General features: G+C 42.0%; 3 protein-coding genes across 3 annotated transcripts in view; 1 reads left to right on the top strand and 2 right to left on the bottom strand.

Annotated features, from left to right (window-relative positions):
• The window catches only part of LOC115826260 (mitochondrial import inner membrane translocase subunit tim16), a 104,379-nt gene extending 101,349 nt beyond the window's left edge, over positions 1-3,030 (bottom strand). The window contains exons 1-2 of the mRNA XM_030790005.1: positions 2,971-3,030; positions 21-117 (exon numbers count right to left, since the gene is read on the bottom strand). Coding sequence (XP_030645865.1) covers positions 21-117; positions 2,971-3,030 — 157 coding nt within the window. The remainder of the gene's footprint in view (positions 1-20; positions 118-2,970) is intronic.
• A 671-nt stretch (positions 3,031-3,701) lies between these two features.
• On the top strand, positions 3,702-9,602 carry dnaja3a (DnaJ heat shock protein family (Hsp40) member A3a). Its single transcript, XM_030790676.1, has 11 exons — positions 3,702-3,923; positions 4,725-4,861; positions 5,129-5,212; positions 5,809-6,015; positions 6,233-6,385; positions 6,494-6,641; positions 6,806-6,870; positions 7,278-7,406; positions 7,561-7,676; positions 7,798-7,895; positions 8,711-9,602. Exons 1-11 carry the CDS (start codon positions 3,716-3,718, stop codon positions 8,731-8,733), a joined length of 1,368 nt encoding a protein of 455 aa, XP_030646536.1. The 5' UTR covers positions 3,702-3,715; the 3' UTR covers positions 8,734-9,602.
• A 1,639-nt stretch (positions 9,603-11,241) lies between these two features.
• On the bottom strand, positions 11,242-17,584 carry hmox2b (heme oxygenase 2b). The gene is made up of 6 exons (XM_030790592.1): positions 17,547-17,584; positions 14,565-14,693; positions 14,048-14,165; positions 13,224-13,715; positions 12,727-12,850; positions 11,242-12,555 (listed from the first exon to the last, which is right to left on the bottom strand). Exons 2-6 carry the CDS (start codon positions 14,660-14,662, stop codon positions 12,428-12,430), a joined length of 960 nt encoding a protein of 319 aa, XP_030646452.1. The 5' UTR covers positions 14,663-14,693; positions 17,547-17,584; the 3' UTR covers positions 11,242-12,427.
• Positions 17,585-17,777: the final 193 nt, after the last annotated feature.

Raw genomic sequence — 17,777 nt, 5'->3', positions numbered from 1 at the left:
AAGCTAATGTTACATCTTACCGGCCTGTTCAGTGTTAAAGGCCACCAGGGTGCAGCTGGACTTAATGTGATTCCCCTGAGATGTAAAGGAGCCTCCTCTTACATTTGGGATCCAGCCCTGAACAAAAGAAATGAGAAAAAATTTTGTCATGAACAAACAATACACTGTAAATAATGTTTGAGCAGATTCCGAATTGTTAAACTAAAGCCTCTCTATACGAATCACGATGGGGTATTAGTCATTAAATATTAAATAAATCGTTTATGTTCCTAACTTTCACGTCACACCCGTCATCCACACACAAGACATGTATCTGTATGTAAACTGAAGACTGTAACTGTAAACTGTTTGGTGAAGGGAAAAAAAAAAACACTTTTTAGTGGTAATTGCATTTTCCTGTTTAGGAGTTGTAATTTGTCGTTACAATTACATCAGTATAGACGGAAGAGACAATGACGATAGCATGAAGAGAAGTGCACGTGACCACATAAGGGCATGGAAAACACAGGTGCCAAAGCGTCTGCAACTGAGACTAGAAATCTCAGCACACATTCAGTTTGACAACAGTAACACCAGCCTAACAGACATATTCATTCCTCACTCTAAACAAGTAAACAAGGTTCTGTTTTATTAAGAATCTTGCCGTCGACACAAACAGGAGGAAGGAAACAGGCAGGGCCGTTATGCTTTCTGTGTCTCTCACTCACAGTCTACAGCTCTCTCCCTCAGACACACACACACACACACACAGACACACACACACACACATCATGCCTGTATTGAATCAGCAGAAACTTGAGGAAGTGCAAAAGGCTCCCTGCGATGCACAGCGGAGCAGTTAAGAACCCTTTTAGAATGTTAACAAGAGAGCGCAGGCAGGGGGGGAGAGTGTTCCAGCAACGTTCCCTGGGACTGCTGAGAAACCTTTATGGAATAACCGTGTCAAACAAAGGGACGCTGAACCAGGCCAGTGACGGCCACTCGGTCAAACCAGATGGTCTAACAGAACTGAAAATGGACTGTGTGCGAAAACACACATTTCTGTTCTGAGTGCAGTCGAGCAGGAAAAGAAACACGGTGCTCCTGGCTCGCCGTGTCTGAATTCTCATTTCTTTGAAGTGCTGCCTTTCTGAAACATTCATCTTAACAGGATTAGAAATCTCTTGAGTCGTAATACGGCAACGGACTGCACTGTCTCTCAGGCTAACACCCACTCTGTGTGGCAGGATGCCAGCACTTCAAAATAACACAGTTATTACAAAAGCTCCAAAAACCAACCAGGAGGGAGAACATTCACACCTAATTACACACATGAACTAGATCTGTCTGAGGCCTTGGATTCTGGCCCTTGAATATATAAGGGCCTTATACTTGTATTATCTGCCTATACATGGTCACATCACAGTTACAGTTTGAATAAAGAGATTTAACCAATGTCCTCTATTTAACCAGTGTTTATTACAAACTCCTATTGATGTAGTCCACACAGGCATGGTTTAAATACATTGTTGTTCATTTCCCAGTTGACACATGCAGTGATAGCAACCTCAGCAGCTGTCAGGGGAGACACAATCTGATATCTTGGTGAGTGTGTATGACAGTGGGGATAGCTGACAGTTCGTTCTGTTTCATCACATCACTGGCCTCGCGCTAGTTCTTATTCTGCTCTTGCTGGTGCTTTCAGTCACTTCTTTTTACTTGCAGTCTTACAGCCTCTGCTGTAACTGTCATAATTCGCCGCTGAACAGGACAATGCTAAAAGCGTTCTCTTGCTGCTAAGATCTGTCAGTGTTTAACAGGCATCCTGTCATATGAGAGAGCAATCTGTGTTGCTGCTATTATGATTCTTAAGGTACAATGTGCGCGGTGGATGACGTTGGGGGAGAGAATATAACTGCTCTTGAAAGCTCCGTAGAGAAATCTGCTCATTGAGGAACTTAAGTAAATCTTATCTTCATTGCTGTAACCTAACACACTAAGAGACTGTCTAAAATGGCACAGTGAATGAGATACAGTTTTAGCCAAAGCATAAGACAAAATTATACAGAGATCGTGACTTACTAAAGCCTTTACCGAGCGCAAAACCGGCGATTGAGTATCGTGATTGTGATGTACCAACCATCCATGTTCTCGTTTTTGCATGTGAAAATAATGTGCAAATGAGGCTGGTAAATCTGACCTTATGATGTATTGTCACATGTTAACACTTATGAAGTTACTGAATGTTTTCTCAGCGTGTTAAAATGGGTAAAGCAAAACGCTTCGCGATAAGTGCTTATTTTGACAAAACGTAACTCATACCAACGTTCTTTCAGACAGTGGTATGCCAGACATGCCCGAGTAACCTGCTGCGCCTCGGGACAGAACGCATTCAAAGTCCGCGTGCAGCCAGTAATTGAGATTTGGGACTCTCAGTATTCTGTCTCTCTGTAGTTCTTAGAGGTTGCTGTCATAGACTGATCATACTGCACAGCTTATGAGCACACTGAGCATCCTGCAGTTAAAGTAATTTAACACCTAAGGAAGAGCGATCCAAAGAGAACTGAAAGTATGTCATGTATAACGGAGGATTAAACTTAATGTGCGAAAACAAACCAAACTGAGCGCATATAAGTGACAGTTGCAATGTCCGAAAACATCGCTTAAAAGGGGCTGCATGAACATACTGCAAGATCTTTCCACAGGACGAGTCACCATATGAATTAAACCGTTCCATATACTTTTATGCATGTGAACACACTGTACAACGTTAACAGCAAAGTGTATGTAAAAATGAAAATTTTCTCTGTGATATTCACGTCTGAATTTCATATATCTCGTAAGGTACGTAGCAGGAAGTTGTACATCCTCCATACATTTGCGGGCGTTCCTTAGACCACCACTCCTTCACCATTGATTACGAACGGTTAGCCTAGCCTAGCCACAAGTCTAGCCACTGTTTGCTTTCAACTGCATCAGTTCACTACTCACATCTTTTTTGGGCACCTTCGGAGTTGTATTTTTATATTTTGAAGTCTTGAAGCGGTTCATGTTCGCCTTCAGTGCTGCGCCTTCCGGGTGTCTCGGTCTGTTGTTACTCTCAGCGTATGACACAAGATGCGACTGCGAACTGATTGTATTCACTGAGTGCTCAGCTGACAGTTCAGCACTGTCAGAACACGCTTTCGCCAGCGACTCGTTCGGTAATCGACCGACTGACTATGTCGGGGAATGTGCTTTGAGTTGGCAGTTTGAGTTTTGAGACACATTTCCACATATTCCCTTTTTTCAGACCAACAGTACACATCGTACACATTTTAGAAAAATTGTAACTTTAATAATTAATACCACGCAATATAAGCCTTTTTACTCTTTCCCACTTTTATTACTGAAATTATGTATTATATTGAATTATTTATTATTGATTACAGTTCATAAGCTAGTATTACCCATGATCTCATTCATGCCCAGAAGTGTATGATGAAAGTCACATTATGATTAGTCAACAAATAATTTACATGCTGTACAAAACTTATCGTGAAAATAATACTGCGAAGATTGCCATTCACGAAACAGTGATGAAAAGCCGACCACACTCTCCCCATCCAGCACAAACCTACAAAAGCGCTCGAGTTAACCATCTTGTTGAGGGGAGCTCTTTACTGCAAGTCGGCTTTGCGCAAGTGCGTTGACTGACGCCTGCGCACTTCGGCAGAAGAGTGGCCGTGTCGGTGGAATGATGGCGTCCAATGCTGCTCGATGTTCATCACGTTGGATTACAGTTGCCGTGTCCTCTTGCCACCGTCGGGCTTGCTTGACCTTTGCTTCAAGTGCTAATGGAGGCCCTCGTTCTGTCACCAAAGTTAGAGCCCAACAGTTCTGGTCTGCTGGTAGTGTTTTGCGCCAGGGGCCAGGGAATGCCGTGACATTGAGGGGGCTGTCAGGTGAGGAGTGTACTGAAGTACGGCCTGTCCAATGCAATGCTATGTAGCTAGCACCTCTACAAGTCACATTCACATTCTAGTTATGTGTTATATGTGAGATGATGCCAAAGCTTATCAGATCTCTCCGGCAGGTGCAATACTCGGTGCGTTCAGATCAGGTAGTGGACTATAACGTTACTTGTCATGTACGTCTAGCTTATGAAGATGTGTGATGTAACGCTAACATAGCTCGCAAACCATTAGGTCTCCCCTCCAGTTTTCCAGTTCTTGTAAACTTATCAGATTTTTATTTCCTTACAAGTGTTGGACACACTTAGAATCTCAGCAAAAGCACTTTGATTATATAACTGAGCTTAGAGTGCGTTTTTCTAGAAGGTTCTCCATGCAGCATGCAATTATCCTGACCTTGTCACTCAAGAACTATATGCCTCAGTTAGTGTCCATGTCCCCGATCAGATATGTCTTAAAATGCATCGGTTTTCAAACGAAGACAGACGAAAGATCAAATAGAATTCTCCGGCTCACCGAAATGATGCAAGATTACATGAGATAAGAACAACAAAAAGCGCGACCAATCAACAGTCAATATTTCGATTGTTCCTCCAATCATAGTGTGCTGTACTGCGTGGTATAAAGTACAAAACGTGGCCGATGTAATAATACATTAAAAATACATTATCAACAAAATATATTCGCAAACGATTGTATTTGGCTGAGGGAGGTTATATATCGTGTGTGTCAATAATATTCCTCCACAATGGATTTGACATCATTATTTATACATAAAATTAATATCCGCAGGTGTGACGTCACCTCATGTCATTTGCAAGTTGTCATTTCACACCAGTGCCCCCAGCTCCAGCAAGCAGGATTATTACCAGGTGCTCGGAGTTCCACGTACTGCCACCCAAAAAGAGATAAAGAAAGCCTACTACCAGGTGAGATCCTCCTGCTTGACTCTAACTGTGAACTATAGATATAGAAAGAAAAAGAATATTATACGGACAGTGACTTGTTTTAATGAGAAAGCTATAGATGCTGATATCAAGCAAAGGCCAACATACCTTTTAAAATCTCTAAAAATGGATATGTGCACATGGCCATTGTCTATATCTGCTGATGGTTTGGAGAATCAAGTTCTTGTGAGGAAATGTTTTACTTCTGAGTACTAAAAAGGGTCAAATTTTGTGTTTGTTCAATTTCAGCTGGCTAAAAAGTATCACCCTGATACAAACAAAGATGATCCTCAGGCAAAGGAGAAATTTGCACAGCTTGCTGAAGCATATGAGGTTTGAGAAATGCGAGACCTTTTTATTGAATACACAATCAGCATTAATGTAATGGTATAAATGAGCAGTTCTAATCATTATTCATCTTAAATGGGAAGTTCACAATTAGTAACACGTGGGACTATTTTTACTGTTGCCACACTGTAATGTAATTGAGATTTTTCTGCTAAACATTGTTCTCCCGAAATAATTAATCAATATACTGTGTGCTAATATACTGTGTGCTCATATACTGTGGGCTGACAGAGCAAAAATAGCTCTTTGCCCTGTATTAAAAAATGCTGCTTTGTTTGTGTATTTTGGTTTGTTACAGAAGAACAGCAGTTTTCCTGTAAAATACAAAAACAACAACCAAAAAAACAAAAAAAAAATGAAGCATCTGAAGTATAAACACATGTTGAGAGTTACAATGACAATTTACATTGAATCTCAAAAAGAGTCAACCTTGCCCTTTAAAGGTCGTCCTTAGACGAGATTCACTAGAGAGATTCGCTAGAGTTTAATGGGCTTAACTGACTGAGGTAAACAAAGCTATTGTGGAGCTCAGTGGGAGGGTGAGATTCCCGCCGAGTCATGATCACGCCGTCTCTGGGCAGGTACTCAGTGACGAGGGGAAGAGGAAGCAGTATGACACGTACGGGTCGGCAGGGTTCGACCCGGGCCAGGCCGGGGCTGGACAGCAGCAGTACTGGGGCGGAGGGGCCAGCATGGACCCAGAGGAACTCTTCCGAAAAATCTTTGGGGAGTTTTCGGGCGCTCGGGGTTTCGGGGACTTCAACGCCATTTTCGATCAGCCACAAGAGGTCAGTCTCTCTCACTCACTTTAATGACGTGATGGTTTCAAAACAATCTCTGGGGAATTCCATGAAAACATTTTGTGAGTTTGGGTCTATGTAATCTTCAAGTGTGACGGCATTAATAGGACTGAATGCATCAAAATTTGGACCAAGAAAGATAATGTTTTGTTTCTTCTCTGATTAGACTCATTACCTTGTCTGCGGTCTGTTCTGTCTCTGATAGTATGTGATGGAGCTGACGTTCACTCAGGCGGCCAAAGGCGTTAATAAGGAGATTTCCGTCAACATTGAGGCCAACTGCCAACGTTGCGATGGCAAAGGTCACGAACCAGGCTCTAAAATCCAGCACTGCCACCACTGTAACGGCACAGGCATGGTTAGTGCCATGTCCACACAGACAGCAGACCCTAATGACATTAATAACACAACACAGGATGGGGTGGGATTCTGGCTATGAGCGTACGTGTTTTTTCTATCCCAACAGGAGACCGTCAACACGGGACCGTTCGTGATGCGCTCTACCTGCCGTCGCTGCGGTGGGAGGGGCTCCGTGATGACCTACCCCTGCACGGCATGTCGAGGGATGGGTCAGACCAAGCAGAGACGGACCGTCATGGTACCCGTGCCAGCCGGTGAGTCACACAGATACACATACACTCACACGCTTGAGTCAACAAAAACACCACGCGGACCACGGTGACCACACGAAGTCATTAACTTCGCAATAGAATCACCGCGTTAAACTCTTTGTATGGTAGCCATTCATGATTGCTCTGTTACTGGTGTGCCCCCGCAGGCATTGAAGATGGACAGACTGTGAGAATGCCAGTGGGAAAGAAAGAGATCTTCATTACATTCAGGGTGAGTGTAAAGTGACCGCGTATGAAAACAGCGGTAACTGAAGTGGTGCTAGTGTCGACGTCCATCCAGAGGCTTACTCTACAAAGCACGGTTTTCTGTTTTCGCAAGATAACTTGAGGCAGAAGTGAAACAACTGAGCAACACCCCTGTTGGATTTTGAGTTTTGATTTTGGGTTTGACTTGTCAGACTAACTGAGAAATCCTGCTTTGTTGAATACCCTCCTAGCCCTTTGGGTTTTGTCTGGTGACAGATGAAATGGATTAGTAGATATTGTAAAGAACATGAACCTGTACAGACAGTGCAATCCCATGAGCACTCCTCACACACTCCTACATCTTCTCATTTCTGACTGATGGTGGTGCTGTAATCTTACCTCTTTAGTGATTCCTGTGTGGTGCTTTTTCAGGTCCAGAAGAGTCCTGTGTTCAGGAGGGACGGAGCAGACATCCACTCTGACGTCTATGTCTCTGTGGCCCAGGCCATCCTGGGGGGCACAGTCCGGGCTCAGGGCCTCTATGAGACCCTAAACCTTTCGGTGTGTGGTTGGTACTGCCTACAAATAGTAAAGGGGGGGGGGGGTTTGGATGTAAATGAAATGTATCAATGCAGTGTCCAGCAGCAAAGGTTTCTGATGAAACACATGTATGTGAAGAATGGTGTTTTGTAATCCTGCTGCATTCTTCTCACAGATTCCAGCCGGAGTTCAGGCAGACCAGCGGATTCGTCTTTCAGGGAAAGGCATCCCACGGGTCAGCGGTTACGGTTACGGAGACCACTACGTCCACGTCAAGATCCGGATTCCTAAGTAAACGCCTTTCCTTTCCCCCTAAGGCTGCTTTACTGAACTTTGCTAGAATGGAAAACTGCTTAAGGACGCCTGCCAAAGACGACAGTGGTAACAAAGACTGTTCTCTTGTGTTGTACAGGATGCTGACGGACAGACAACGGGCTCTCGTGATGAGTTACGCTGAAGACGAGTCTGACGTAGAAGGAACTGTCAATGGAGTCACCAATACTGCCACAGGTAGGCGCCCTGCAGAGACACAACGGCAATAGTTTGTTAGGGACACTTACAGCAATACTTCTCCAGCTGGCTGTACATTTCAGTGTGGTACTGAGCCTGATATTCTGAAATGCTGCGTTCAGTCATCCCTTTAGCTTCTGGTACACTGCCATGTAACAGCTGGTATTCTTCAAAAATAATATGCCTGTTTGGTTTGAGTTTTGAATACGTTTTTTGCTTTCAGTATTTTATTTAGGCCAGTAGCAATTTGTGAATACACAATTCTGCCTCATGATGGATGAGAGGATAGATAAGAAGATTTTATTTTATTGGTAAAGCCTGCCAAACTCTGAGAATTCAGTGTCTGATGAAGAGAGACTGAGGTAAAAGTGGGCTCTGGACTGACTTGTATTACCCATCTATGTCCAGGTGAGGGCAGCAGAGGTAAAAAATCTGAGACAGGGCAGAGCAGTCGAGAAAAGAGACAGAGCAAACAAAAAGGAGAGGAGGAGGAGGGCTTCCTTTCCAAATTAAAGAAAATGTTTAGCTTCTCCTGACAGCCACAAACCAGGTACGGCTAATCATCTTATTACTCAGTCCTTTATGTACTCCCACGAATTTGATAGCTGCAGTCTATAGGGATACTACATAGCTTACTAGACAAATGTTTATACTGGTTTGTGGCTATCATTTATACCAAACTGAATGTAACTTGTATTTGTCAGACCTGCATGTTCAGCTAGGAAGGAGCTTAAATTGTATGAGAACGCATCTCTTTTTTTTTTTTTTTTTTTAAACTACAGCCCCTGCATTAATTCACTCCACTTTTTGGTCAGGTAAAAGATCGACTGGGAACTGAGAGCGAGCCTAATGGTGGGAGAGAGTTCGGACTGTTTGCACTTCATCCTGAGAGACTGTTCTACGGACATAAAGAAATACAAACAGGAGAAGAGGAGGAGGAGGAGGTGCACAGGCTGCACAGCAGCGCTGAGCCGACCCGAAAAGAATCCACTCTCTGCCACTCCGTCTCTAAACAAGAGGACTGTAACGCGTCGATGAAGTCTTGGCTGTGGGATTTAGTCTCTAGAGACAATACGTCAAAGATTCCTCAGAAATAAAATGGCACAGATAGCCATGTTTATCACAGTCTGAGATCAGTAGTAATTTGTTCAGATTTTTTTTTTGTTTTGTTTTTCGGTCTGTGGTAATTAATTGTTCCTCATCAAGTGCAATGATGTTTATCCCTTATTTTTTTCCCCCCCTCAGAGAATATTCAATTTACACTAAGGAAATAGATATTTTTAAATGCCTCAGATGTAATGGCATGTTTCCTCTCATCATATAACTAATGAAGCGTTCATGTACATTTTTTCCCCTCCTTAAAATATCATTTTTCTACATCATATGGCCTTTCGGGAGGTTGGTTGTAACCTTCAGATAAAGCGCTCTGAAATATGCTCAAATATAAGTGTGCCACAGAGAGACAGGTACACAGCTGTACATACATCTGAATGAAATGTGAGGGCTAGTGAGTGCTATGCAGTGCAGTAGCAGAGATAATAAGAGGTAACTATGGTTACGGCTCTCTCGGTCAGTAACCCAGGCTGAAAGCATGAGTCCTAATGTCCCACCCACCGTACGCATCTCAGACGTGCTTAAGGTGTCCGCTATATCGCACCACACGTGTAGTAACAATAACTTTGTCTCTGCCTCACCAGCTGGATAGATTGAAACAATTTCAACATTAACAGCTGTCTATGTGTTATGATTGTAGAGATATCAAATGCATCTATAATAAAAAGATTCTACACATAAATGGCAGTTTTGGAGCTGGACTGGACCGTAATGGTGTGAACTGCTGTGTAATTGAATAACTGTGACAGAAGCTTGTCCTAAATGTTTGGAAAAAAAATCTTTACTGATTTATAATAGTAGAATGTTATTTAAGGTCTAAACTGTGAGACAAAGATGAAAACAAATCAGCACAATACAATCAATATTTTTATTAGAGTCATATATTGAGACCACTGTTCAAATTCAGCAATTAATCAACCTTAACGAGTTGAATTTACCAGACCAAGTGAGTAAAGGTACATGTTACTTTTATAATAAATCAGTAAAATGAAGTGGTTAGACCCCAGAAGACCCTACTATAACCTTTCTCAGTTCTAGTCCTGGGGACCCCCATAACAGCAAACTTCCTTCAAAGCATCCACTGACCATTCACAGAACCTCTGATTTCTGGCTGGGCTGGACCAGTATCTGCAGTCTGGTGAGTCCCCATGAGTTGAACTGGGAGGCAATGTCATGCTGACACTGTCTGACTTATAACTACCCCAGGTTAATACCTCTTCTGGCACCTGGGCCACAAAATCAAAATATCAGACCTAGTGCAAAGGAACTCTGTTAAAGTTTATGTTTGTCCATGCCTTCCTAGACTTCCCTGTGGAGAGAGAGATGACGGACATACCACAGTCACCTTCCACTTCAAAAACCAAGAAAAAGAGTTAAGACTATCTTAACACAGTGGCAGAAACAGAATAAGAAAGCCGCTAATCGTATCAGCTGCTTGGAAACCATTAAAGATTCTGTGCATTGTTTATGTGAACTAGAAATACTGTGGAACAGTTTTAAAACCAATGATTCACTGAAAAATACAAAAGAAAAAAAAAAAAAAACTCCCGTTGTGCTTTTGAGTGTGTGTGACTGCAGCTCTACACTACCATGACAGAACCTTTGGTTTACAGAATTCAAGTCTTCCTCTAGCATCTTCCACTCGTAACAATCTACGGAATGTTCCTTTACTGACTTTGGTCAAATGATCACTTCTCATAAATATTTACTTCTCATTGTGCCCGTACAAACACACCATGCAAAAAAAAAAAAAGAGGCAATCTCTGATATATTTATTCCTTTTAGTGACACTGGTATTCGGCGTAATATACAGTGAAAACTCAGTCATGGGCTGCACATTTTTGAAGCAACCAAAAACATTTCCTTTAAGGGTAGATCAGTCCAGGTCCAGCAAACGTGAGACCTCAGGTTTGCTGGGAACTCTGCCTGCCCAGTAGGCCACCGCGCTGTCTCTTCAGTCTAAAAATAAAGTATTATTCCATCTTATCACTCTGGTATGAGAACAAGACCCAAGACCCGAGCCACAATGCCTTCCATTCCCATACTAAATAACCGGCCAAGTTCAGTTGTACACGATGGACTCCCACCTGTGCTTGACTCTAGAGCTTTCTGTCAAATCATATCAGCCTACATCATTTCTAAAAAACCACTCAGCTGCTTTATATACAACCATGTGGCAAAAATAAATCATCGATGTTGGAAACACCGTCTGCCATGTCGGTGATGGCCGAGGTCATGTCAAAAGACTGCCGGTCTTTTTTTTTTTTTTTTCCCCGCAAGCCAAAGGTTCTTTTCCAGGACGGCTATAAACATTTCCAAACAGTCAACTGATAAAACTGCCTGAGAATCCAGAGACAAATCGTCAGTTGTCTCCACATTACAAAGCTGCTTAAAAACACCTTGGCCGAAACATACCGCAAAAGGCCAAGTGGCTGTGTTATGTACACCGTTTTCATTTCAAGATATTTTCTTCATAAACATCCACTTTCCCTGAACCTTTTCATTGACCATTCCCTATCAACAGAGAATTCATTAACATTAAAAGTTGCACGCTGACCTGTTTGAGCATTCAAGTCTGTTACAAGCAACAACCGTCTTGCATAAAAATAGCTCAAAAAAATCAGTATAACTGAATGAGAAGAGTTTACGCATATTCACTCATTCTCGTGGTCCACTCGCCATAGGCAACATGGGAATACATATGAATGGCCAGAGGAAAGATTATATATTTGATTATAATACTACTAATGCTCATAGCACATGCTCCTGCATTTGTGTCCTTGAGCCATCCTCAGTTCAGTCACCCATCTTCTACAAAATTTATTATCGATAAACAACCATCATGGTCCGGATTTAAAGAAACGGTTATCTGCCCTGCAGATACACCCTCTTCTCTTTTTCCTTAAGTTTTTATGCATAATAAATGCATAGCATATTGTGTGGGTAGCTAAAAGCCAATTGAAAGATATCCTTCAACTTGCCAAAGGAGACAAGTTTCTATCGGAGTATTAATACAGTCATTTCCATGGAGGTATTTCTGTTATCTAATCTAGTTATCTGCACAGCTGACATCCAATGTTCCATCGACAGAACATGTTCCTAACATTTCAGAAAATATGTTCATATGTTATATTACTACTAAGACATTTTTGATTTAAAATGCACAATACTATCTTATCATTGCTGCCTAAGAGTCGTTTATAATATGATGGTTTAACACTTTTACCCAACGTTACTGAAGGGAAAAACGATGGGCAGGAGGAATGTGTTTGGGATATGGAGGGAAACAGAGAAACGGGGAGGTCGAGGGTTAGGTGCTCTCCATCCAAACACGTCTTTCTTGGGAAACCAAACCCGTCTTGCTTGCAGTGCCCCCTTCCCCCAACTCCCGGCACGGAATCGACTGATTATGACTCAGATCACATGAGGTACCAGGCGGCTGCTCCAGCCAGAAGAGCGATCCAGGCAGCCAGAAGGACCTGGCCGGTGGGCTTCCTCAGGAGAGCTGTAGCCATTTGATAGGCGTACGCTGATCCGCCACTGGCAGCTTCAATTAAGGAAAAAAAAAAAAAAAGTCTCAAGTTAATAGGAGTCTCTGATTTCTTTAGAATCTAGAACATTCTCACTGATGAAAATAAAACAGTTCTACAATATTTTTTCCAAATGTAAGCAAGAGTAAGTGTTCAAAATCTCTCGGGTGTAAGTTGATGGAGCCTACCCATTTTGGCAGCGTAGTAAGGGCATTTGCTGATGTCTCCTTGCATGTCTCCATGAGCAGGAATTCCTCCATCTACAACATCATCCTGCAAAGTTTTACCTATCTCTTCCAACTCACCAAAAACCTGCATCAAATAGAGAAGGGGAACCAGGTTAAAACTGTACGTGAATTTTAGGACATCGTTATGTACTGTACACTTTTCCATTCTAAAACAGGAAGTTTAGTTTGATACCTAATGTTAAAAAGAGGAAGAAAAAGCAAGAAATGACAATGTGAAAAGCAAATAAGGGAACAAAATTTACTCAGTAAACAACAGTATGATATAATAGTCATCGTTTTCTTCAAATATCATTTTTTCATTCATTCTTTTATGTCTTTAGACATAAACTAATACTGGATGTCTTCTGTCGACAATAACATTTATCATTAGAGGCCAAGTACTTATTAATATACTGCCACAGCAGCAGAGTAAAGACTTATTTCCCTGGATCTCTTACTTCCATGTTAAACTGGAAGGCCAGCACAGCCTCTGCCACTATCCTCTCCTTGGTGGCGGCGTCAAGCTCCAGCTCGTTCATGCGGCTGCGATAAAGCTGTTTGAAAGCCTTGGCACTGTGAATGCCATCAAACTGGTAGAAGTTAAGCCCCTCTCCAGTGGGCGGCAGCTTCAGGGCACGCTGAGCGACCTTCTTCAGGACCTGACCCCCTGACAGGTCGCCCATGTAGCGGGTGTAGGCGTGAGCCACCAGCAAGACGGGATCGTCCTGCCCAATTTCGTGAATGCGGTCTACGTACTTCTGCGTGGCTGGGGAACAGCTGATCTGGTTCTCCCAGTCCTCCCCGTAGAAGTATTCTAGGTCCCGGGCTAGGGCCTCGTGACGATGCAATTCATTTGGGAAGTAGAGGGGGGCAAAATGAGGGTGATCTTTATTCTTCTCGATCTCCTCCTCCATCGCCGTATACGTGTAATATAAAGCAACAGCACCAAGCTAAGAGAACAAAGAGACCAAAGAACAGAATGCATCAGTGTTTTAAGTGTGACACAGAACAGCCATTATGTCTGTAAGACTCAGGCGTGTATTTGATTCGAAGAGGAATACTACGTTTAAGACAAACTTTTTACGAAAATATAGGGCAATATCAGTGTTCCTACAAATGTTGCTCTTTCTCCCTGGACATGACTCCCTATGACTCAGAAAAATCAATCAGTAAATATGTGGGCACGCCTTTAAGGGAGAGCTAATCTACATTTTACCTGATACAGTCTTGTTAATCATGATACAGTTTTGTTGATCATTTGATGTTGGTCATTTAAGCTGACCTTAAAGAGCTCCCTGCTGATCCGGCCGCGGAGAAAGTCTTTGACAAACTGAGTGTTTTCTGCCTTCTCATGAACTTCTTTGGTCCCTGCAGCCAACAACTCTGAGAGATCTCCAGGCCTGTTAGGGAAAGACATTCGTGGAGGTTGGCAAACTGACACACATATGGTTGGGTTTGTGCAAAAACACAGTGAGAAACGCATACAACACATGCACACGCGCGCACACACACACGCACAGACACACGCACAGACACACGCACACACAACTTGCCAAGCTGAGACCTGCCAGTACAGAATCATTTTTGGTAAAATGAAAAAATCTATGTTACTGGAAATTTTTTTAAGGAAAATGTTTGTTGGAAGACCTACAAAGGAAAATCAGTAATCTGCTGTTAAAAGGATAGAAATGAAGGTCATAGATTGTATTCAAGGATCTTTTAGCATTTCATTTCTCTTACACTAACACTGTGTACTCCAAACCCATTGCTTCTTGAGAAAACCAAAGAGATTTGGTTACCTGACACTTTCATCTGAATCCTTCTCTTCATATAACAGCCCTGCGCCATTGGCCATACCCTCCACTCTCCCATTCTCTTCCTTCACCTCTGCAGGCATCTCAACGTTCTCTCTGTCAGTCTCTGATCACCTGTTGTTTTGATGACAAACACATTCACTAAGCACAGGCTCAATTGCTTCATTTCTTTTTAACACATATGGTATGCATTAAACGATCCAGTGAACCACTAAGTTAATATTTTCTTTTTAATGAATTCTTCAGCAGTATCTACATCCTCATTCTTAGCATTTCCTTTTTACCGCTCTTGGAGTAAGCCTTGTCGTGCCAATGGTATGAGGAAAATCTGGTTAATGGTTCACTGTGAATATTAGACTTAATACTAATATCACTTTGCTGTAACCATAACCTTATTTTGGAACCTGAACCCAGTGAAATTACAGATATTCTGAAAACTCCATTTATTGCGCAGCGCTCTGAAAACTCAACCGAGAAATTATTCTGAATACCTCTTCATTAGCCGTACATATACTAATAACAGCATTAAAGTAGCAAGTACAATAATACTCGTCGAATTTAATACTTCTAGCTAACTTAGTTCCTGGATCACCACATTCAGTAACTAGGAAATAATTTATCACGTACTCAAAGAGTAGGACTACAGACGTACACGTTTATTACAACGATCAAATTCAAACGGTACAGAATGAATCTAATGTTGAATAAATTGGAAATCTGGTGGAATTAAGGCAATCCGCTATACACACACATACAACGGCATCTAAACTACTCACAAGAAGACAAACAACTAACGGTAGACAATAACAATATCCTCGTTACCTAAAGTATGTATGAATGAACAACTACGCGAGCATGAGGCACGCTTAACCAAAAGAACTACCTGAGTGATGTTCTAGTGGAGTTACTTACACACAAAAAGGGGGTGTCTCTGCCTGAAAGGAGGAGACACTCCTTGGAATTTGGGAAGTATTAATTTGAGCTCGGTTGAAATCATTTTACATAACTTTTTTCCCATTACAGAATAGTAAAATTACGTCCGCGTACTCGAATCTATCGCATTTTATGCTTGTCATACGATTAGCTGTTAATGACTTGGCTCCTGGCCAAGTCATTAACAGCGAACAGTTGGGCCTATGACTCGATATGCGTATTTAACCGATAATATCGTATGGTTAGTTTCATTTTTCTTTTGTTCTACATAGTTTGTACTCGAATGGAGCAATGCAGATGGGGCCTGTGACATGGTCTGAATTCCATTCTCACAGGGAAACTAATCTCCCGAGGTGATCTAGTCTCCCTCGCAATTAAACGTTATCAGCATTTGACCAAATGGTCTGGGGGTTGGTGCGCTAAAACATCGAGCCTGGCGTCTGTTAGGTGTTACTGCGAGTGGTTTCTGCTTTGGTATGCATTGGTCCTACACGCAGGCAGGCCTGGGCCATGAAAGAGAGAACTGGGATCAAATGGGATAGGGATAGAGAGGCAGAGTGAGGGTGATAGAAACAGATAGAGAAGAGTGAAAAAGAGGAAGAGAGTTTACACAACTGCAACTTTAATTACTAAGGAACACTTAAGGTTAACAAATGTCCTTTTCTTTCTGAAAGCTGCACAGTGTTTGCCCGACAGCCTCAAGAGACAGCAACGAAATGAAGCCCAAACATTTTTGGCTAAATGGTCAACTCAGCGTGAGGAGGAAAACACAAGAGCAAAATAAAATGCAAAATCACCAGTTTTTTTTCCTGACCTCAAAATATATGTCCAGTGGAAAAGGAAAATGTGGAAGTGAAGCAGACAAGACACACGGCTCTTAAAAAAAAGGGGAAAAAAATGATAAAACAAGATAAACCAAAGCGCATATCATCTTTAGATCTGGTGAATATTCTCTCTATTACATCATTTACTTTTCAGTTCGCTTCAAGCTCTATCTCAGCGCACAATTCATACCTTCAAGTTATCAGCTGATGTAATGTTCGATACTGATAGTAATGGTTGATTACCAAGCATCAGGAACAGCAGTTTGGTGTGCTGTCTGACCTTGGACACAGAATGTCACACAGAGTGTCTATGGGGAGTGACATAAACAAAATAAATAGAGCAACTGGCACTGCCTGGCTTGAGCTGACACAGGGGTCACACGGGCATGTGTTTGAAATGGAAAAGGAACCAAGGATTACAATGACAATGCATACCAATGCATGCAGGGGGAAACAAAGGACCAGTCATTGTGTGTACAGATTCACAGGAGTTCTGGTGTTTGCCACAAATGTAAAGGCAAAAAAAAACGAGGGCTCAGGATTCATTTGATGGATTAAACATTTCGAGTACAATTACATGAATTACAGTGAAACCAAGTACACAAACAATAGAGCACCACAGCTTTGGATTCAGAGTAATTTTGTTAGTGGAACTACACTCAAAACATGAACAGCTAATACATAAACGCTGCACAATAGCCCGTATTCTTACATTTAAACACGTCATATCTCAAGCTTTGCGGTGTTCCCAGTTATACCTAACGCCAACGGCTATCATCCTAAAAACTGACAAATAATCATTTCTGGTCAGTAAATAGCTTACTGACAGCGAATTAGAAGCTAGCCACAGATTTGACTGCGAAGAAATCGCACGACCCAACTGTTATCCACCACAACTGGTTCTCTGTAGCGTTTAAACTAGTACATTATTCATATTATGTATTCACTGCGTTTTGTTGTTTAAGATTTTCAGTTTAAAAGACATATTGGATGGAAAACATCCCCACACGGAACAAGGCTACATTTGCAGCGCTGCCTGTTGTACCAGGACTAGCTAAGATACTTAGCTATGTCACTGCCTCCCTGATTTAGAACCAATCAAAACACTAAAAATTGAATATGTCCTATTTTCAGGTCTAAATAACAGTTGCGTAAAGGAGTGAAACCAGTGCGCTGTCCTCAAACAAATAAGAAAACGGCCTTGATTTACCTCAACGCTCTTCGACTACTAAGCAAATCACTCTTGGGTCAAAACAGGAAGCACTAACTTGCCAAGATGAGACCACGTGTTTATCAAAGGATACCCGACTCAAACAGTAGCCGCGAACTTGCGCCATGGTCCAAGATAGAATTACTTGTTCAGTTATAAGTATAATGTTGATATTGATAGTGAAGGAGAAAGGGGGAGGGGGGGGGTAGGCTTATTGAATAGGGTGTTTGA

Source organism: Chanos chanos, chromosome 13 (assembly GCF_902362185.1).
Source record: "Chanos chanos chromosome 13, fChaCha1.1, whole genome shotgun sequence".
NCBI classification, from domain to species: Eukaryota; Metazoa; Chordata; class Actinopteri; order Gonorynchiformes; family Chanidae; genus Chanos; species Chanos chanos.
Note: the sequence above shows the minus strand (reverse complement) of the source record. Positions and strands in the feature narration are given on the sequence as shown.